Raw genomic sequence first — 23,225 nt, forward strand, 5'->3', positions numbered from 1 at the left:
TATATATATATATATATATGTGTTTTTTTTTTGTTTTTTTTTGTGGGGTTATAATACAGGATAAATAATGACAAATAATGCAGGTAAATATTTACAGGTTATATACAGCTATAGTTGAGAAGTGCATGTAAGTGGTGTTGTATTTGTGGATGTGTATGTTAGGACTGAGTTTGCTGTTCTTTCATTTTCCTCTTTAAAGATGCACAAATTAAGGATATCTAATAGTTCATTTGTTGAATTGTTTCATCAGTTTGTAAAAGAAGCAACATTTTATTGAGTCTGAAACTGATTAAGCTGTAGCTGTAGCTGAAGTTGCTAATTGTTTAGCCTTTGTGCAAATATGTATTGACTTGATTTAAGTTTTATGAATGCTACATAAATAAGCATGTTTACATTCTTAATTACCTTATTAACATTTAGTTTCTTAATGATCATTGTGACTCAGTTTCTTGTAAACATCAGCATGTCTTATTAACTAGATTTCGATTACCTCAATTTTCCTTGTCGATAACACAACCTTTTTTAACCATGGAAAGTGAGACTACATTGTATTTAATGTTGTTTTATGTTGCTTGTTGATGTTTAAGTGCAGGACCTTTAGGCTAAACGCCATGTCCTGAAGTAAAACTTATCATAGCTCCCAACGGAATAGAGATGCAGTTATGTCAAACATTGATTATGTGCATGAGTACAGATGTGTTTGGGTGTGGTAGTCGTGCCTAATCATGCTTCCTTTATTAAAGCAAGACATTCTGTTGGGATAAATGTCAGCATACTTGGTCTTCTTTCTGTCTTTGTTTAATTACCCCAATTGATCTAATTGAACAGGCCTTAAATGCATTTTAGCGTATTTAAGACTGAAAGACACCTCTTTGGCAATTGTTCTAAAAAACCCATGTTTATTACCACTTTAATCTAATTTTAAGATAATCTGGGAGAGATTGGGAGTAAAGAGTCACAGTTTAAAATACAAACACCCTCAGCAACACCCTCTATAGTTCACTCTAGCAGATCCAAAGCTGTTCCTGATTGGGTTGTATCAGATTATCCTCCAAAAAATAAGCTCTGGAAAGTATCCGTATCAACTTCAAAGCCAATTACAGTCCACTATTTATTTGGTTAAAGACTGTTCTATCTATGGAACAAAAATAGATTTCAATGAGTCATTGACTTGCAGCAATCCTTCCTCCTGGATGAGCTCCCAGCTCTTCAGCAATCTCTCATACCAAGCATAGATACAACAGACAGAAGGAAATAAGATATATTAGCGTAAGCATACTTCTGATTTTGAAGAATCAGAAAATCCTTCAAATATCCCTCACATATTCTAATACTGTACAAATATAACTTGTCCTGTTATGTCTAAGTTTAGGTTAGCTAGAATGAACAAACAAGTTGCTGTAGTGGACACCTTTATACAGAATATGCAGATATGAGGTTTAAACAAAAGAAGCAGACTTATAGCTTGTATAAATACAAAAAATACAGTTGATATAGCATTGGGACAAGCAAAGCAAACAGTACAACTTGAGCTTGCAAACGCAGACCCTGACAATGTTAAGTCAGTACAATCCATTCCTTTTAATGTAACTGTCTTACCTAATAAACGGTCATAAACTTCAGTTTTGTGAACATTTTTGAACCAAAAACGGAAGGACAAATCCAATCTGAGCAAGATCAGTAGCTGCAGTTTGCTTTAGTGATCAAGGGATGGTGATAATGAGCTTTGATGACCAAACCCTTTGAATCTGTGTTCAAAGAAAAGGACGATAAATGCTGCATATAAACTCCAGGATTGGGCCCCTGTGGTTGATTGCGATATCCTATCAGCCTCTGTGTTGTATAAACTTCTTCCTTCATTGTTGATGAATATCTAAGATCTCAAATTCAGAATTGATTTAGTGCAGCCGGCTTGTTTGGATTCACAGAAGCAAGATCATGACAGACTTAAAAGGGTTCTTTTATTCCTGATTGGATTGCTGATATGCATTATACAAACCTAAGCTGACCGATCAACACTAAAGGTCACACAGTCATGCACAGTACTGCTCCTCTCTGTTCTTTTTTTTGTTTGTTTCACTAACCTCAAATGATCTGCAGCTGATTGGGTTTCCACAGATGGTTTTATTATGTAAGAGATGATTTTCAGTTTTGATTTCATAACACATGTCATGAGTTACTACTCTAAATAATATTTTTCATTTTCACTACAAATTAAATGAACAGAGAAACAGGTTACTAAATATATTAGGTGGGAAATTAGCCAAAAAAATTATGCCCTGAACAACTGGAATGTGTAAACTCATAGAAAATTGCTATAATAATGAATAAAACATGTATTGTGTCTATTTAGACATACACACATGTAGTAAAATTCAGACTAAAGTTTAAAACACAGAAGATAAAGTCACAAAGGGCGAGGAAAGGCAGGGGAAACAAAAGATGGAAGACCAAGGAAAAAATATGATCCAGGTTTTCACCACAACAGAGCTCATTAAACCAATAAAAACTTTTACTATACAGCCAAAACTAATCATGCCAAAACCGGAGACAGAAACAGTTTGACAGAGAGATAATGAAAACAGGATCAAAGTGTAATTTATTGCCAACTCTTTGCTGCAGTAGACAGCAGCTGTAATTTTAGAAAACATTGCGGTTAAAACGCTTCATGAAACACAAACAGCTTGCAGAAATTTCCTTCTTTTCATCTGTGATTTTTTTTTCCCTCTGGGGTTTAAAAGCTTCTAGCATTTACTCAACTCTCAATTTAAAAACAATCATCTGCTTTAATGTTCACACAGACTGCATGTTATCCACAATTTATGGAGCTGAAAGGAATCTCTTAGAGTAAATTCATTTTTTAAAAATCCACTGTTTCTAACATCTGAGTGATGCAACCAGTGTTAATCCTGTGGTAAATGGTTGTAACCAAGCAGTTAACAGTCTGTAGCTAAATGGAATGACAATGTCTCCCTCTGCTGGTTACAGTGAAGCTGCATACAAACACATTTTTTGCTCTTATTTGCAAAGACAGATTTCATTCCACTAATCTAAAGATCTTTTTTTGGTTAAAGGAGCTTCACTATGTTTTTGCTGCAGTAAGATGTAAACTAATTTACACGTGACTATTAGAAATAATTAACAGATTGGCTCTCTAGGTATTTGGGATTCAAACTAGATAAAAGACTTTTGTATTTTGCTTGGATTTTCATCAAATGAATAAATAAGCAAAAACAACACCTTATAATAATTGATTTATTTCAGGAGGCTTTTTTTAGTAAAACCATGAACTGCAGCCTTAAAGCAATATATCCTCCCTAATTGAAGTAAAAAAAAAAAAAAGTTAATAAAAAATGCTAAAAATATTTAAGTAATGCAGATTGATCTTTGCATTGGAACTGATAACTAGGTTTCTAAGTCTGTTTGTGCATCATCCTCTGTATCTTCCACGTAATACATGCATAATGCATTTACAGTGGAGAGTAAAACTCACTTTTATCTGGAAGAAACCTCCAGCAAAACCAGGCTCAGTGTGAGCAGCCTTCTGCCGAGGTTGACTGGGGTGGTAGAAGCAGACATAGAAAAGAAGCAGATATATAAACAGTAACTGTTAACTAGCTAAATAGGTTTCAGTTGATGAAAGAGAGCACATGCAGTCAGTCAGAGTAAAAGAAACATAACTACACTGAAAAAAGGTCAAACCCCAACATCTACAAACAAAGGTGTTGATGGCAGCAGCCCAGGTGAAATTTCAATCCAGGATGGAGTCAAAGTCAAACTGCAACAGATCAGATGAAGCTGTTCTGATGAGAAAAGGAAGAGAGAACATATAGTTATGATTGGAACCTGAACAATACTGCAGAATGCGAGAAAAAAGATAAAATGAAGCAAAATGAGGAAAATTGGACCCTATGTCCTCCAGCAGCCTACACTTGTAGCAGCATAAATGTAGAAAGTATCTCAGGATAACCTAATTATTTTGGAAGAGGTATGAGAAAGGACAAGCCAATTAATTGGTTAGTTGACTATTGTTCTCTGCTTGAGAAACATACAATGTTCAAGCCTTTTATAAGAATCCATACAACTTAACAAGTAATGAAAGTATGTATGAATTCTGCTGATATCATATTGCGTCACTATTGGTATTGTATCAGAAATGAAAAAGATTGACATGTATAAATCTGTCATCCATAGATTAGTATTGGCAGGTCCCTTATTTGATTTGTCTCTGATTGATGATCGGCAGGTGAATTTGTGAAATATAGAAAATCGGATTTCCCATTCCTCTAGTGCACTGAAAATATGAACTTCCACAACTTTCAGTTTGTAAATGCATCGATATCAACATCCACATTAATGCATCTTTTGGGATCAATAGAAACAAGAAAACAGAAGAGTATGTTTTGATGGATAATTATAAAATTCCCTCAATTTCTGTGGTATTCTAAGCTACTACGGGGCATCCATCAAAGTACCCACAATATTTTAACTTTTTGTGTTACAGTAACTTTGGATTTGGTCAAAATAGGAATAACCCATTTAGACTTTAAAGCAAACCATATATAAGTAACAGGAAAACATTGAATGGTGTTCTCTAAAAAAAAGGCATCTTTGACTTTAATAAAAGCAACTAGAAAAATCTCAGTTAATATTGTTTGTAAATGGTTTATTCATACATTCTGTCATAATCTTGGCACTGATGACTGTATTATCTGTTTATTTCATCCACCCACCTAGCTACGGCCAGTTTTTATTATGACTCATCAGATCCACCTGTTCGAGGTCCTGTTTAAACTGCTTAGTCCTAACTATCAGTGCCAGACTATTTGAGCCGTAGGTGAGAGTTTTCTAGCATACCCAGTATGTTTATTCTCATTGCCTGGTTGTGACTAGTTTCTGCTCCAGAACTTCTGAGTTTGCCTGTCCCTGTTCTGATCTGTTTGTCTGACCTGTCTTCTGACTTCCATTGGATTCTGTCTGCAAATGACCCTGGATCTGTCTCCCGACCACAGCTTGGATTTCCCTTCAGTATCTTTTCTGATCTCGGATCTTCTGGCCTGGACTTCTGCAGCCTCATCAACACCGGCTTTGGATTCTCCTTCCGGATACTTCTGCTCTTCCTCGTCTGCTGGCTCCTGCTCATCGATCTGCTCTGCACCACCTTTGGCTTCTACTCCTGGAACTCTCTGGGCGACCTCCGCCACATGCTGTGGAAACTCATCTGGCTGAATTCCACTCCTTCCTCTGGGCTTGGACTGAACTTATTAACCAGTTTAGTGCTTCTCATGCTCGCTATCATTGCCCGTCAGAGTTACGTGGTCACTAACCTGTGTTTCTCGCTCTACAGAGCTTCCAACCATCTAGTCCTAGCTACCGAGACGCAGATCTCCAAGCAATTAATAAAAGCTTTTTATAAATTACTTCATTCTGGGTCCAACGTTCTGAGTCCTAACACAGACATTAACTATATCAGATTTGAATACGATCAATGTAAAAAGAAACATATAATTCCACAAAGTAAGGAAAACAGGTTTTTGCTTCATTTTTAAAATGCTAAGAGAAGTGAATAGTTTAATATAATTTAAAAGAAAGATATTAACATGATATACAGTATATATATATTTTTTTACAGTTTATAGCATTGCAGTGCTATGTTATAGCATTTCTGGAATTTGAAGTTTGGAGGTTGAAGTGGAAGCTAAGTTGGGGGAAAGAAATCCCTCTGGGTTGTTCCTTCTGTAGTTATAAATATAATAACCTGCTATCTTTGTTTCCTGCTTCATAATATTGTTGGGATCTGGAGAAGTTCCACCTTTCTCCAGCAGAGTTCGCCGTGGATCCTCCTGAGCTGAGCCTTCGACACACCTGAGGCACATCTCATCATCAGGAGGATCCTCCAGTATATAACCGGCCTTCAGACCTTGCCTCAACGCCGCAGTGTTTATCCAGTTTGGTTAGCACCTGAGCCTAGCATCTTCTGAGAACCTTCGTTGCTTCTGTTCCCTGGTTGGATTCTAATCCCTCTTTGTCTCTGCTTACAGGAATCCAGTTTCCCTTAAGCTCTGGATGAGCTTAACCTGCCGAGCCTGCCCTCTGAGCCAAACCTAAAGACTCTTCTCTGGATTCTCATGCTGCTCTGGACTAAGAGCTGGAAACCCAAAGCCAAGGTCTGCCCTCACGCTAGAAGCAAGACGCTGAAGCGGTTACTGAACTCTGCTGAACTAAACAATCCCTGGACCCAACAGTTCCTCTCTCAAAGCCAAACCCGGACTCCTCAAGGTATTAATCAGAAACTCTCAAACTCAAACTCATCTGCTCCCAAGCTAACTGAACTGTCACCCTCACAGACTTCAGTGAACCTGCCCCCAGGCCTGAACCAGTTCCTGTGTTACATCCATGTGCTTGTGCTTAAATAAACTTGTTAAACTTTTCATCTGTCTCCGTGGTGTTCTGCATACTGGGCTTTTCTGAAACCCATCATGACAAATATATTCTATCAATACACCTAAGGGCTCCTTCTGCCTTATATGTAAGAAAGTCTAACTTGGCTCTATTCTCTTTAAGTTTATTCAATACTTCTTGTTTTAAACTTCATTTATATTCATAATTTAATCTCTTGATTCCAGTTTCTAATTCTAATTGGGTTTTTTTTTTTAAGTCTGTCTGTCTCTAACTTTAATCCTATGGATATAATTTCTCAAACTATTGTAGCTTTCCCTGCGTCCCACAAAAGAGAAGCTGAGACCATTCTGTTGCCATTCAAAGCAAAATATTCCAGTATTGCCAACCTTTTTTAATCTCTTACATTTGCAAATTTTTGTAGGTATTTCTATTTGATGGATGGTAAGCTCTGTGTGTAGCTGAAACATAACAGTGCACAGCATCCTGAAAACTCAATGCCTTCTGACAGGTATTGTGTGGTAAGGATACTTTTCTTTTGGGGGAGCTTGGAAACGGTCACAATGGATGGGGGAAATAGATGGAGTGAAATTCAAGGAAACACTGGAGGACAATCTGTGATTAAAATGGACTTGTAGAACAAGATCAAATTCCAGGAGGACAATGACATCAAACACACAGACAATAAGATCTCGCCGTAACCCTAGTTTGGTGAGAAGTTGCATGTTTGTTCTTTAAGTTTATGATAAAAAAAAAAATGTATGCCTGAATCCATCCTTTCCCTTCCCTGTTCAAGTGACTCTAAAGCCATACATCATTTTCAATGAGGTCAGAGAAGCTACTATTGTGGAACAAGTAGCCCCAGCCCCAAGGGCGGCCCCTGAACTCTGTATCCGGTTTGTGCTGCTAACTCGTCACTCCCCTGCAGCAACATTTCGGTTTAATCAAGTTTCACCGGAACACCCTGGAATCAGTTACAAGGATGGAATAAATTAAAGATGCCCACTAAAAAAGAAAAAAAAAAGTGTCAAAGAGCAGTGGGGGAAACCGAAGATGCAGATGACGACTACGCACAAGAGCAGGAACCCGAGCCAGAGTAGAAAGGTAAGCAGGTAAGTGACTCAAGAACGCATGAAGATTAAAGAAAACATTTGAGGATGGCAATGAAGGTTATACAAGGCATGGAGTGAGAAGCACCAAGAAAAGAGGAGAAGGAGAGAGGGGGATGAGTTGATCAAGGATGAAAACACAATGAGTCCCTGGGTGGAAAGAAGGCAGGGAAACTTCCAGATGTGATCGAGTCAACCGAGAGAGGTTGAAAGAAGTTCGCTGTAAAAGACAAGATGGGATCAAAGAGCAAAAAGAAAAAAGGTGGAGATCAGGCTGCTGGGGATGAGGAGGAGGCAAAAAAGAAAAAGAAAGACAAGAAGAAAAAATCCTCAGAGAAAGGTGATAGTGATGAAGACACAAAGAAGACAAAGGGAAAGAAGAAAAAGATTGAAAACTATGTTGAAATCTATGAGAACGAGCTCCGCAACTATGAGCCAGAGAACGTGGAGAACTACGAGGACGAATACCACAAAAAGAAAGGTAACACAAACTTTTGATTTCAACCTGTCATAGTAGGTTTAACTATCTGCAAAACTTACTGACAGATGTCGTATTTATAGAAGCAGTCACATCCGAATAAGGGACAATTGGATTTAAGCAAAGCTTTTTAAGTGTGTTTCATTAAACTCTGCAGTGTATGAGGTGGTGACCATTACAGGGGATGAGAGCGGAGCAGGTACTGATGCCAACGTGTTCATAACTCTTTTTGGAGAGTATGGCATCACACCCAAAATTCACCTGGCCAGCAAGTAAGCTTAGTTTGGAAAATATTCAGCTCTATAAGCTTGTCTATGTGTGTAATGAAGATAAACTTTTTTTTCTGGTATTAGGTATAATTGATGGTTGATGAAGTCCGTTCCTGCTGTTGCACTAACACCACCTGTTTTTCCTCCACTTTCACAGCACGGAGAAAAAGTATGTATTTATTTATTCATTTGGGGGGGGGGATTGTTTTGTTTTCTAGAACGAACTGAGTGCTGTGTTGTTTTGCAGAATAATTTCTCCTAAATCCCTTTTTGTTTTTTGCTTTACTGGGATTTAATGTAAATTCTTCTCTTTATCTCTTTCAATAAATCCTGTTCTGTTTGTTTTCTTTGTATTACTTTTGTGGCTAAATTTTTTTACTTTCACTCTCAGAATTATGAAAATCAGGCTATTTTAATAATAAAATGCTTATTTTACATTTAAGGAGTAGAACTGCATTTGAAAGAGCCAAAACTGATGTGTTCAGGATCAGAACTCACAATGTTGGGCACCTGAAAAAAATAAGGTAGGGCTGACACCGTAGTTTCACTGCCTTTGGGCTTGTTAGATATACTTCTTAGATCAAAATGAAATAAACAGGATTAGGCAGAGATAGATTGATGAATGAATATTTTTGTCACATGTTCTTCTTGTCCAGGATTGAGCATGACAACACAGGCATGAATGCAAGCTGGTTCCTGGACCGAGTGATCATCACAGATGTAATCCGCCCCCATTTAAGGTTTTACTTTTCTTGTAATAATTGGCTCAGTAGGGTGGAGGGAGATCGCCTTTATGTTAGAGACCTGCTGGCCACTATGGACCAAATGGACATGCCCAAATGTAAGAACGGATTTATAAAAAATAAAAATAAAAACTACAAAATTAAAAGCAGACGTTTAAAGATGATCCTTCAAATGTTTTTTTTGGGGGGGGTTCCCAGACAACAAGTACATTGTGAGCGTTTTTACTGCGGACATGAAAGGAAGCGGAACTGATGCAGATGTCTTCATCAATATTTTTGGCGAGTTTGGAGACACAGGTATTCTGCTTGTCACACTAGTAACTAAATTGGTTTTTACCCCAAGCTAAATGTCAAATTTGACACAGAAAATCTAGAAGTCGCAGACAAAATGAACGATCGCTTTCATTACAGGAGAAAGATGCCTTGACAGCGACAAAAACAACTTTGAAAAAGGCACAGAGGACAAGTTCACAATCGAGGCACCAAACTTGGGGAGAATTAGGAAAATCACCATCGGCCATAACAACAAAGGCTCCTCAGCAGGATGGTTTCTTGATAAGGTGCAAACAATATTCATGTGTTTTACTTTGTCCTGGAAGCTGGAGATTCACATTTCAAGTATATCCTTAAATTCACTCTCAGATTATTTCTTTCAGCCTCAAAAATGTATGGTTTTCTCACAGCTGGCAATGTTTCCATGAATGCTGGAATTTATAAGTTTCCAATTATGACCATGTAGAATGTACAAAAAAAAACACTGTATCATAAAGATAAAATAATTTGTGTCACGCTGTAAGAGTTATAAGATGTCTTCCTGTATAAGTTCTGGCATCAGCAAATAGAAAATGTTTGACAGGTAATAGTCCTTTAAACAGAAAGCAAGAGCTGGCATTTATACTACTTTTATTGAATTTAGAGTCTATTTGGTATATAAAAAAGAGCACAACAATGAACTGTTGCCCAGTAATTCAGAAAACTGGTTGGTGAAAGTTTTTTTTCGAACCTGTAAAATGTTATAAATACGTTTTTTAAGCTTTTAGTGCTTATAGTAGGTTACTGGTGATTCAGCACAACAATGAGCAAACCTCATATATTTTCACTTTTTTTTTTTCTTGAGTACCCCTAAAGTAGGAAATACAATTTGGATTAAATATAAAATATGCTAAAGGTGGTCGATATAAACTATTAATCTACAACTGATTGGTTTGTGATGCTATGGCAGACCTAGAAATGTTTAACATACTCCTGATATGTTCATTAAATGTAGAATAAATGTATTTGTAACATCAATGGAGAGGTAAATTAAGCTCTAGAGTGTCCTTTGGTTTCAGGTTCCTGTGGTGGAGGGCTGAAGGTTGCAGGAATTTAACTGAAACTTTAATCTTAAAAAACATAAACAAAATGTTTTCCTCTTAGACAAAGATGCTTCAAATAAAATCTGCAGTCGCCCTGTCATAGCAGAACGTAAAATCAGTAGAAAAATCTCACAATCCCCTGTTTATGTATGAGCTAGACTGCAAGAATGCAGGAAAGGAGTTTAAAATACCCATCAGCCGTGACTAAACAGTTTTGCTTCCACTGTGAAAAGGTCCTAACCAAAAATAAAAAATCTACTTTCTTTTTTAACTATAAGGGACAAAAGAATTCTTTGTCTAATGTGTTTTAAGTACTGAAAATTAAAAACGAACACAATTTGTCCCAGAAGAACATTAAGTCCTTCTATGTCCTCAGTGTTGCCTCCTCAATGGTAGTTAAGACACTGGATCTCCTCATTTGCATTTCAGTCTTCCGTATCTAGCTCTCATCTCTGCTCTTTGGACGCATACAGTACGGTGTGCACCTGTGAGAGATGAGTTGACTCAAAGTGACGCGTACATGGACACATACATGACACACGTGTCGTCATCCTAGCCTCTGTGTAAAGAGAAACCATTGCTCATTAAGGGATAGCCTTTCAACTAACAGACAGATGAGTCAGTAGATTTGTTTGTTACTGTAGGGACGAGTGACACTGAAGTTCAGTTGTGAAAACAAATTTGCATAGTAATTGGACTTTGTGATGCAGTTATAGCACACACACACACACACACACACATATATATATATATAGTGCATATATGCAAAATCAACAAAATAATGGTTAGTTGCAATAGTTATCTATAACTAGACAGTATGTCAACATCTTACAATTCTGATAAAGAGTTTATAAAGTTAAGTGTTGCAAATAAAAGGGGCTCAGAAAAAGGGTTTGCTGTTTGGATTGTTAATAATAAAAAAAAAATAAGGACATATTGTTTTAATTATTGATCCTGCCAGCGTGTGTAACCATTATTTATACTGAAAAAACAACAAATTCAGCTCAGGAATAATAAATATTGCCTAAACTTCACAAAAAACAGAAGATTTACTTTTGTGGAGTAAAACATCAGTGAATATGGCAGGCAGAAGCTGCAAGTTTCTAGTTGTCTCTTAATTCTTGCATCATTCCTGGTATTTTGTTTGCTTTAGTGTTTCTCTTAAGATCTGCCCTATCTCTGATTCATATTGAAGACTTATACACAAGATCTGATGAACAAAAATACAGAACCTTGACCTGTTTTTCTACAAAACTTAAAAGCTTTCTTATTTTCCAGTGATCTCCCAAGGCTTTAAGCAAAAGACTCTATTTGAAACATAGCTCTCTTTCAGTATTTTTGAACAGTATAACACCGTCCGTATTGTTGTATCTCTGGTTAGGGTCTGTGAAAGCCTTCAAATGCTCAGTTATATTTTATATTTTAAAGAACACCTATTAATACTATTTGGGAAGCACATTTGTGGCTTACTTATATATGTTCTTTGGTATTTTAGTCAAGATAAAAAACTTAAAGTTCACTTAAATCACTGGTTTGACTTAGGGTTTTTTTTACCAATAACTGGGACCATGTGAAGATATAGAAGAATTTTTTAATTATCAAATAGAATTTTCTTGCCCCTTTGTGCTTAACAACTTAACAACTAGTAATGCAGTTGTGATCAACAGTTTGAAATAATTAATCATTTTTGCTGTTTTTGCAGGTGATTTTGGATGATTTGGGAAACAAAGTAGTATATGAATTCCCCATCCATCGCTGGTTTGCCCTAGATGAAGATGATGGGAAGATTCAGAGGGACATTTTGGTGGGAGCCGACCAGCCGACAGGTGAGGTTAAAAAACAGATTTAAACCAGGAAAGAATGTAGCAGTATCGAGAAAGGCAACCTCTGCGACCTCTTTCAATTATTAAAATGCTCTAAGCTTCTCTACACAATGCTATTAAAAGCAAAGCGTTGCTGGAAAACCTTATAATTATTATTAATTAGCCTAGGAGGCTGCTGTTCACATCTGAGGATTCTTGTTCCTGCTCAGCTCTGTGAGACTTAAACTGTGAAAAACTAACTAACTAGTAACTGAATCCCGCAGGTATTATCTACAATGTTCAGGTTGTGACGGGAAACATCCGAGGTGCAGGGACCAACTCCAAAATTCACATAGTGATGCATGGTACCAAAGGCCAGAAGAACAGTGGAAAGGTAACAGGGAAGAATTCCAACTGACAAGTAGAATTGCTGTATTTCGTTTTTAGCGCACTAAAGATTGAAGTTTTGACAAGACAAAATGTGTAAAAGTTCAGGGGGTGTATATACTTTGTGAAGCATGTGCATAACAAATGTAGTAAAGTAGAAGGATTTAAGACAAAAATGTTCAAAAAAATATTTGATAATGGTTTAAGAAAAATTGTACTGCTCAGGAAGAAGAAATACTGCACCTGTTTATAAAACCTACATGCTACACATTGTTGTGTTTTCCATTTGGATTTTCCTTAATACATTTTAACTACAGGTCTGATTCACATTTCAATTGTTCCCTTTTCTGCAGATATTTCTGGAAGGAGGAGAATTTGAGCGAGGCCTGACAGACATATTTAATGTCGAGATTGCTGCGCTGCTCAGTCCTCTCAGCAGAGTTACCATTGGACACGACAATGATGGGGTCAGCCCCGGTTGGTACTGTGAGAAGGTGATGTAAAAACGGGATTGCAAACAGTTTAGATGGGGTTTACTATGAATTGGCTCAACTGAATCAAGGTTTTCCACAGGTTGTCGTGTACTGTCCTTTCACGGGGATAGAGCAGACCTTCCCATGTGGTAAATGGCTGGATGAAAAGGAGGGGGACGGGCTGATTGAGAGAGAGTTGTATGAGATGGTCTCTCTAAGGCAAAGGAGGCAGAAAAGTAAGTTTGATGTTTGTCAATAGCAGTCATGCCACACACAGTAGCGTTGAAAATAATCTTGAGTATTTCCTTCCTTATTTTTTTGTCGTTTGATCTCAACAATCAAACGACGGTTTATTGCAATCTTTTAAAAATGCCTCGATAATCTTTTTTTTTTTTCATTCAAATTTTTTTAATGCTTTAACTTGGACTTCGGCTGCTTCTTTAAGTCATCTTCCTTCCATTAGCTACACATCACCAAGAATGTGTTTAAATTATTTAACTCACTTATCAATCATCTATGGATTAAAAATCAGTTTACATTTTAATTGTGTTCAGGTTTGTTTGTTTATTAAGATAATATCTAAAAAAATAAAAACCAGATGAAGAGAAAAAGTGAGCAGCAGGTTGTCCACAGTCTTGCAAAGCATGACGATGCTCTGCATGTAACACTGAAACTCTGCACCTCAGTGTAACATTCGCCACCTATGTAAGAGAAAAGTAGTAAAGCCAAAGGCTCCTGCTTCATTACTAGTTAAAAAGGTGAAGATTTGCATCTTGGCTGACATGTCTTGTGAAGAGTGGGAAGTCAGTTGAAAAGGAGGAGCAGTACATTGAAGACCTAACAAAGAAAAACCTTAATAAGTCATTAATACTAGGTGAATCTAATATTCTAAATAAATAAACAACCATTGTGAGCACATTCAGGTATTCATACATTGTAATGCCCTGCTCTCATTCTGAACAGCATTGTTACTCTGATGTGATCAGGCAGGTTCTTACAAACCTTTACAATGACTGTCTGCAGCATGGTAGAATTTATGGAAACAGGGAAAGCCTCCCTTTTATATATTCAGTCTATTCCTGTCAAGGTATCGCACTTTTTGTTTCTGTTTAAGTCTTATTCTTTTTGAATTTTCATAAGTTTCATTTACATTTTGTGGTGTTTTCTGGTTTTATTTGAGTTCTTATGTATTTCTTGTTTACACACTGTTGCCATCTTGTGTCAGTCTCCTTCCCCTGCCTCCCTTCTAGATTCTTCTGTCCACACCTGCTCCCAATCTGCTAATTTGCCTAGTCTTTTTTATACTCCTCCTCCTCTTTAGTTCCTGTTTGCTGGTTCCTCATTGTTTCTGTGCTCCTCATGTGTGTTTTCCCTGATGTCTCCTGGATTTAGGTTTTCTTTATTTTGTTTGTGGATATAATAATCCAAAGGGCAACAAGCTTTTGCTTCTTTTGCCCTTTGGATTATTAAACCTGCAAGAAACCACTTCTGCTTCAGTCTCTGTATTTGGGCCCTCAAAAAAACTCCACAACACCTGACAATTCCATGTTTTACTCAAAACTTTGCAGCCGAACATTTTGTCTAATGACATTGATATTTAGGGACATCAATAAATCTTTGGTACTAGTATAAGATACATGAATAGAAAAAAAAGAATTATCTTTTCAACAATCTATTCTCTGTTTACAATCTGTTCTCTGTTTACAATGCTTTACGTTCCAAATCTTACAGTGATCCACAAACCTTTGGTAGTAACTTTGTGTTTTAAGGAAACATAGTTCTGAAGACTCTTAGAAAAGTGGATGTTAAATTACTAATACTAATTTAATATTTTATTAACCTAATGTGTTTTGCTTTAAAATTTTGTTTAAATATGGTCGGATATTTGAGCACTCTATTACAAAACCTATGAAGTAACTGCAATTTATTTCAGTAATATAAAGCTATGAAAAATAGGCCCCTATCATGATTTTTTCCTCTACTTTTCCACTTTATCTCTGTTTAAACACAAGCCCCTTGGTGTCTGACACCATTAATATGATAGAACTGGGAAAAAATGAAGCAGTACTTTAAAGGAGCAAAATATCAATAAAAAAAAGTGACCTTGTCCATTTTTGGTAAACAATGACTTTGTGAAAGGCTCAGCAAAAGCTCCTGCAGTGCGTTTTGAGCAGTAGAAGCAGTGCGTCCAAGCAGCTTAAGCAGCTCCTCATAAGCTTCTGATGCGCGTAACACGCTTCAATAGCAGCAGTAGCAACAGCTGGAAAAAATTTACTTTTGTTGCTCGATGTGCCACATCAACCAATCAGAGAAGCTGATCTTGGAGCTGGCAGGGAGACAGACACAGGGTCGCTGATACAGATTGCTATGATCACTCCTATGAAACTGTTTATTAATGCGTAAATTAACTTAAAATGTTGAAACCTGCCGGAAAAATATTTTCGTTTGTATTATTCTGGTGCCTGTAGTTTGGATTACGTACGTGAAAGACGCCTTCCAGTCGCCGCGAACAGCAGCGGAAAACCGCAAAGAGGCAACTGGGCCAGAGGATGCCGTTGAACTGGAATTTCAGGGACAGAGCTCCACCGTAAAACTGTTCGCAGGTGTAAGGGGTCTGAGTGGCTCTGACAGCGAAAGAATATTTGAAGGCAGCATCATAACCTTGATGAACTGACTGTACAGATGAAGTTTTAAGGTGGACTTTCTCACTTAAAAACATATTAAAACTATGTTTTAACCACTTATGAGAGCAAACAGAGCAAAGCATCTCTCTGCCACTGACTACAGGAGCAGCAGAAGTATCATACGTATCTGGACAAACTTAACTGCACGTCTGGCCTTAATGTGGACAAGCATCAAAAATGAAGCAGCAGAAGCTTTTGATAGCAATGAAACTGAAAAGGAGGCCTTTTTTTGGGTGGGGGGGGATCTACCGGGCCGCTGACTGGACCGGACCAGACATTCTAACTCAGTGCAGCATCTTCATAAATAAATGTTTTTTTTTTAATTAAAACTCTTTGATTTGTCTGTTTGTAGAACACCCCTGGTCCTTGTGGATTTGGACGTCAGACCTGCAAGGTGCTGGCACCGATGCAGATATCTCTTTTCAGGTTTATGGAGAAAAGGGCAAGTCAGATGAAATCAGGCTGGACAATAAGTCTGACAACTTTGAAAAGGGTCAGGTTGACAAGTTTATGGTGGGTAGGAAATTCTTTAAAAATATCTAAATTTAAATCTGTAAGTCGGGTAACAAATATTATAATAATTATCCACAAGGTTGAACTGCCTGATTTGGGAAAATTGACCAAACTCCGTATCTGGCATGAGAAGAGAAATCCTTTTGCAGGATGGCATCTGAGCAAGGTCAGATTTCTCATCTCTAACTATTCAGATAAATTTATTGCATTCCTGCACAGAGTTGTATAATATTTTTATGTTTGTGATCTAAAGATTTTCTGCTTCCATTTTTCCCAGCTATCTTAAGCTTCATTTTTAGTTCATGTTTCAACCCGTGTGTCTTCCCTATATGAAACAATAGCAGCGCTTCACATTGCTAAGTGGGGTTTCTTTTAGGCAACTTTGATGAAGACATTGACAAAGGAGAAGTACACATTTCCATGTGAGCGGTGGCTGGATATAAACGAAGACGACAATGAGGTTGTGAGGGAGCTTCCTGCCTGTGGAGACCTGATTGTTGAGCCACTGCCTGGCATGTCTTTACACAATTACAAACAGATGTATAGGGACTGTTTTTTTTTATTTTATTTTTTCAATTACTATTCTGAAGTTTTGTTCTGTTTTGCAGTGATTAAATATCGGCTGACAGTCTGTACTGGTAATGTTGGTGGAAGCGGAACAGACGCATCAATATTCATCAACCTGATTGGAGACCAGGGGGATACAGGAGAGAGGCAGCTGATAAACTGCAAAAACAATGTCAACAAGTTCGAGAAAGGAAATGTGGGCATATTTTACACATCATGTTAAAAGAAAACAGACTTCAAACCTAAAACAATCAGCACACAAGGTTCAGCAAAAAAACATAAAGGGGCCTGCAAGGAGCTGCTCAGGAGCTGTTGCTTTTTGGGCCCTCCACAGTAGCTCTCAATAATTCTAGACAAGCAACATGTTAAACTGTGAAAGATTTTTGAATATACAATAAAAGTACAATAAAAGCAGACTGTTCGTATAATTACGTGGTTTTGTGTAATATCTTAACAACAGAATAAGACCAAGATTGTATTGTTATAAATAAATAAATAAATTCTGATTATGAAGGTTAAACAATATAATGAAAACTTTTTAAATGTTTATGGATCTTGGATTTTGTTATTGGATATGATTGCTTATACTGTATTACCGTACTCATTTAAAGTGAAACCAATCAATTCCAAACCAAATTAGAACAAAATTAACTCAACAGATAAAAAAAATATTCTATTCACTGCTGACAGAAAGAAAATTCATAAAAGAAGGTCTTATATTTTTACCAATTAGTCCTGGCTGAAAAAAATCAGCATTTTATTGAGATTTTTTGCTACAGTTAGAGCCATAATTATTTTATTTCAGGCTTGATCAGATGTATTTGAAGCAAGAGAAAATGGCTTCGTGCATTAAACTGTTGCTGGTCCTGTGTTAACTAACCAAATAAACTAGAACCATGTATCCTATACCCCACACTTTAGCTCATTTGCATGATTAACAGTTTAAGTATTTGTGTATATATATATATATATATATATATATATATATATATATATATATATATATATATATATATATATATATATAAAAACCTCAAAATGTTTTTAATTTCAGATGGATGAGTTTATAATTGAGGCCGTGACCATCGGGCGGGTCCACAGGATGAGGATTGGACATGATGGGAAAGGCGGTGGCTGTGGCTGGTTTCTTGATAAAGTGATTGTAAGAGAAGAAGGAAAGGCAGAGGCCCAAGCTGTAGAATTCCCCTGCAACAGGTAATATTCACGATCAGTAAATTTTGGTACCGTTGCAAAATAATTGATACAACTTCAATTTTGTCAACTTATAATCATAGCGTCATTGCTATTTATTGAGGATTGACATAATGCAACAAAGCAAAGTAGTTTATGTATGTACTAATACTACTATTATGTATGTAGTATTATGAGAGCACAAAAATATGCAAGGTTTTATATTCTTTTTATTACAATAAGCATTTGTTTTCAGTCCAGAAATTAATAGTCTCTGAAGTCGAGATGCATTTGAAGGATGTCCTTTCCACATTTTCACATACAGAGTCTAAAGTGTTCACTAAAACTGATCTGACAAATAAGTTCATTTAGAGGGTGGAGAGCATTTGTACATGATTTTTGTGTCTGTTTGTTTTTGTCTAAATTTTGAATGGGCCACTTTAACCTTTACAACCTAAATGTATTAACAGTTATTCAAATAGGTTATAACAATACATTTCTTTTTTTTCTGTCAGATAGACAGCCAAGTCAAACAATGATTGCAAATATGATAGATAATAACAGAAATTACCGTGCAAAAAATGTAAAATTTGGCATAAGTCTGATGACTAATGATGATGATGGTTATGCTTGGAATGTGCATCAGAAGGATTTAGTAGGATACAATTGGATTAACTGCGTTAGTCTTTTTGGGGCTAACACAAGTACTTTTAGTAGTAGTTTCAGCAGAGACTCCCAGACTTCCCTCTCCCCAAATACATCTTCAAGCTCTTCTGGTGAATTCTAAGGCCTATCGGGTGCTAACCAAGAGACATAGTCTTAGCGAGTCTTGGGCTGTCCCCTGGGCCTCCTCTTGGTGAGTGCTCTCTTTTTTCCATCGTGTTCTCCTTCTTTCCCATCGCCCGGCTTGCCAAAAGTTTTCTCGCTGTGTCTAAAAGTGGCTCGCAGCAGTAACCCTGAATGACAGCTCATTGGCTAATTTATAAAATGTGTAGCCTGGTCCCGGAAGCTCCGGAGGGCTTTACCATATTAACAGGAGAAGCAGCGCAAGTAAAGTTAGACACTGTCATCAGTCAACATGCGGTAATTTTTAAATGTTTTAAGTCAGACTGGGTCAGGTTATGTATCTGTCACCTCCTTCACTAAAACAGTGGTCAATTCATAATACTTTCTCATCTCCTCTTTTTATCATTGTCAATGTAATAGAGGCATCAGCAATGAAGAATTTATGGATTTTATGCTGTGACCTAATGGTTCATGCCACTGCAGTACTATTCCAGAGCAATAATAATAATTACATACTATTGGTGGCTTCCGTATCTCTTCGTAGGTGGCTAGACCGCAATGAGGACGATGGACAAATCACTAGAGAATTGGTGCCATTCTCTGATGGACAGCGACTGTACAGTAAGTGGGAGGAGGCTGTCCGTTTATCTAGCATTTCATTATGTTGCTAAAATTCACATTGATGCCATTTGTCAGATATCAGCTATCAGATCGCAATAAAGACCGGCGACATACCAGGAGGAAGCTCAGACTCGAATGTATTTGTCAAGCTATATGGCGAGAAGGGAGACACTGACAAGACGATGCTGGTGGTTTCTACAAACAACTTGGGGAACTACTTTGAGACCGGCCGTGTTGACATCTTCACAGTGGAAACCTTTGATATTGGACAGGTTCTCCCACTTAGTCCTGATGAAAGTCATAGAATTCTGAAACTGAAGCCCTTGATAAAACAGCTTTATACAAAGCATCACTTTATGGCATCTTAATGTACCTGTATGGTGTAATCTGTTAAATCCCATTTAACTTTGTTGGTGAATTTCAGATCAACCGTCTTCTGATTGGTCACACTAACAAAGGCATGCGTGCAGGTTGGTTCCTTGACAGCGTCCAGATTATGGTTCCCATACAAGGAAAGAATTACATGTTCCCGAGTCACCGGTGGCTTGACAAAGACGAAGCTGATGGAAAAACAGAGGTGGAGATTTACCCAAGCGAGATCCTAGAAATGGTACAATGTAGGTATAACGCTCACCCTCTTATGCTCTTCAATGAAAAAAACAACATTAAGAATCTCCAGAACTAATATAATCACACAGAACTTCTCTGGGGGGTTATTTTTCATTGTTTTCACCAGCGTACAATATTTTGAAGCAGCACTTGGAGAAGTTTTTTAATGTCTTGATAATATGTTTGTGGCTGCTCAGTGTTGCAGTGGGTAGCACTGCTGCCTTGCAGCAAGAAGATTCTGGGTTTAATTCCCAGATGCAAAATCTGCTTGGAGTTTGCATGTTCTCCCTGAGAATGCGTGGGTTCTCTCTGGGTACTCTGGCTTCCTCCCACAATCCAAAAACATGACTTTTAGGTTAATTGGCTTCTCTAAATTCTCCTTAGGTGTGAGTGTGTGCGTGAGTGGTTGTTTGTATTGTCTGTGTTGCCCTGCGATGGACTGGCGACCTGTCCAGGGTGTACTTGCCTATAGACAGCTGGAGATGGGCACCAGCACCCCTTGCGACCCCACTCGGGACAAGCGCGTCAGATAATGGATGGATGGATGGATAATATGTTAGCTTAAACTTGCACAGATTTAGAATTTATTATGATTTACTGAAAATACCCTACACTGCCAAAAGTACTACCTCACCCATCAACAGTAAATAACGAAAATCAGGGGTTTCAATTATCTCCATGAACTCCACAGATGTATATTAGCAAGCACCTAGTATTGTGGACTGCTTTTACAAGAATTTCTGAAGGAGTGGGTTGCTCGTTGGAGGTCAGTGAATTCCAGCAGGGTGCTATGATAGAATGCAACAAGTCGTGTCATGAAATTTCCTCACCCCTAACTATTCCATATTCAACTCTCAGTGATATTATAACAAGTCGAAATGACTGAGAACAACAACCCCTCAGCCATGAAGCGGAAGGCCACGTAAAATGATAGAGACGAAGCAGCAGATGCTGGAGCTCTGTACACAGATGTCGCCAACCTTTTGTAGAATCAGTCACGACAGACCTCCAAATTTAATGTGGCTTTAGGATAAGAACAGGACTTAGACAGATTCATGACATTGGTTTTCATGGCTGAATAGCTTCATCCAGGCCATATACCACCAAGTGCAATGCAGTAGTGTAAGGCACGCTGTCACTGGGCTGTTATCTGGAGTGATGGTTTGAGTTTGTGTTTGGTGATTTTCGAATAACTTAGAACAGAGAGGGAAGACTTTTTTTTCCAATAGCAGTCTATGATTTTCCAAATGTTCTGGGGAATCGGTCTCAAATATCAACATAAACACCTATAACCTTTAGTAGCCAAGATATTGAACCCCAGGAACTATAAATGGGGTGTCACCTATGTTTATATCGGAGTGAAGGGAGACAAGTGAATATGTTTGTCAATGTAGTCTATCATAAAATTCTTTCTTTTTTTACTATTATGGATTTTATTAACTAATTGAGACACATTTTTCTGTAGTAAACAGGCATGACCTTACCATGAATACTTTGTTAGCTAAAACCCTTTGATGACCTTCACTCACTTATTTGTTTTTTCATTACTTATCTTGATTTCTAGTGATGAACTATGAGGTAACAGTAGTCACTGGAGATGTGATGTTTGCCGGCACCAATGCACGAGTGTTTATCCAGATCTATGGGGAGAAGGGCAAAACTGAAATTATCACTCTTGAAAACAGATCCAACAATTTCGAACGGAATACAACAGAAATATTTAAGGTATCAAAGTTTTATTTTATCTTTTCATTGTCTCCATATAAGAGTTTTCTTTTGATTCCCTGGGAAAATAGTATTGCACAATATCAACAACTTTCAAACCTTTTCACAGTTTGAGGCCAAAGATGTGGGGAAGATCTTTAAAATACGAATTGGTCACGATGGCTCCGGAATTGGATCTGGCTGGTTCCTGGAGGCAGTTGATGTTAAACATCTTATAATGGCTCTGATGCCTAAAGAAAAGAAAAAAGAAGACAAGAAAAAGAAGAAGAAGAAAAAGAAAGACGAGGTTGAGGACGAAGATGAAGCAGAGGAGATGCGGGAGGTGGTGCTCGCATACCATTTTCCTTGCTCACGCTGGCTTAGCAAGGGAGAGGAGGATGGAGAACTTGTGGTGGAGCTTCTATCTGAAGATGCAGAGGAAGATCTAGAAGGTATGAAACATAAAGAGAAAGAAAACTGACATCTAATAATGTATATTTTTAATATCTACAGCTTAAGATTTTAAAGTTTAAGCCCCTTTTACACTTAATGCCATTGTATGGTGGCATCGATAACCTTAAAGATTCCATGGTGTCTAAAAAGCAGCTAATTCGGAAAACTACTTAAGTGCACATAGGTGCAGCTAAATGCAAGAATATTGCCAGCCATAGACCAACAGTAGTACTACATAGACCTGCCCTATACGGTGTCCAATATTTTTAGGATTAGAACAATCATTCTATAAATATAAAAAGGTCTATCCACATCCATTATCAGTATCAGTCTTGCTCTTTAGTGCAGGTAACATTATGAACATAGATGATTCTAGACAGGAGCCATCAGAGGCCAATGCCCCCGTAGAACCAGTCCTGTCTCCTGTTATGACCCATCTACTAACAACATCAAACTAAATACATTTAAGATGATGATGATATGCACTGGCATGTAACCATAACTGATCTCTTGTATCGAATTCCAGTTTCTACCTTTTGAGCTTTACTTAAATTATTAATTTAAAATTAAGGTGTTACATTTTGTGATGCATTGAGATCATAGTTCTCATCTGCAAGATTAGGGGTCTGCAACCTGAGGCTCCAGAGCAGCAAGTAGTTGTTACGTTGTGGCTCAGTTTTTTTTTTTATTCTTTGCCTGCATGTTATCCATACAAAAAAAAGTTTACATGGAGGACCACCCTGATCCCCCCAGTAAATATGATATATAAAATTGGCTGTGATTATTCTGGTGAGAAGTGTGCTTCCCCCTAGATCCTTATATTGATGTTTATTACATGACATGTTTGTTGAAAATGCTTGAGATTTTCTGTTTTCAATTAACTCAACAATAGCAGAACATCTGCAATGAAGAAACAATGCAATCAATTCGTTGGGAGGGTGGTAATGATAAATTGATAGCCTTGGCATGTAGCCAGTGTTCCCTATCATGTTTAATTTTGCTCATGTGACAAGTGCACATGTTTTCCACCTGGACAGAATAAGGCTGCTGATATTAGGCTCCTCCATGACCTAGCTATGCTG

The 23,225-nt window shown here is 37.5% G+C and overlaps 1 protein-coding gene across 1 annotated transcript; it reads left to right on the top strand.

Moving 5' to 3' along the window:
* The first annotated feature begins 7,742 nt into the window (after positions 1–7,742).
* LOC107086279 (lipoxygenase homology domain-containing protein 1-like) lies at positions 7,743–22,683 on the top strand. Its single transcript, XM_015377114.1, has 22 exons — positions 7,743–7,989; positions 8,144–8,258; positions 8,413–8,424; positions 8,699–8,779; positions 8,912–9,096; positions 9,197–9,295; positions 9,410–9,558; positions 12,056–12,179; positions 12,440–12,549; positions 12,896–13,036; positions 13,116–13,251; positions 16,052–16,212; positions 16,292–16,378; positions 16,589–16,724; positions 16,821–16,975; positions 17,834–17,994; positions 19,301–19,377; positions 19,453–19,649; positions 19,802–19,994; positions 21,551–21,711; positions 21,821–22,142; positions 22,670–22,683. The coding sequence occupies exons 1-22, from the start codon at positions 7,743–7,745 to the stop codon at positions 22,681–22,683; spliced, it is 3,063 nt and encodes a 1,020-aa protein (XP_015232600.1).
* Positions 22,684–23,225: the final 542 nt, after the last annotated feature.

Source organism: Cyprinodon variegatus, unplaced genomic scaffold, assembly GCF_000732505.1.
Source record: "Cyprinodon variegatus isolate N-32 unplaced genomic scaffold, C_variegatus-1.0 Scaffold147, whole genome shotgun sequence".
Lineage (NCBI taxonomy): Eukaryota > Metazoa > Chordata > Actinopteri > Cyprinodontiformes > Cyprinodontidae > Cyprinodon > Cyprinodon variegatus.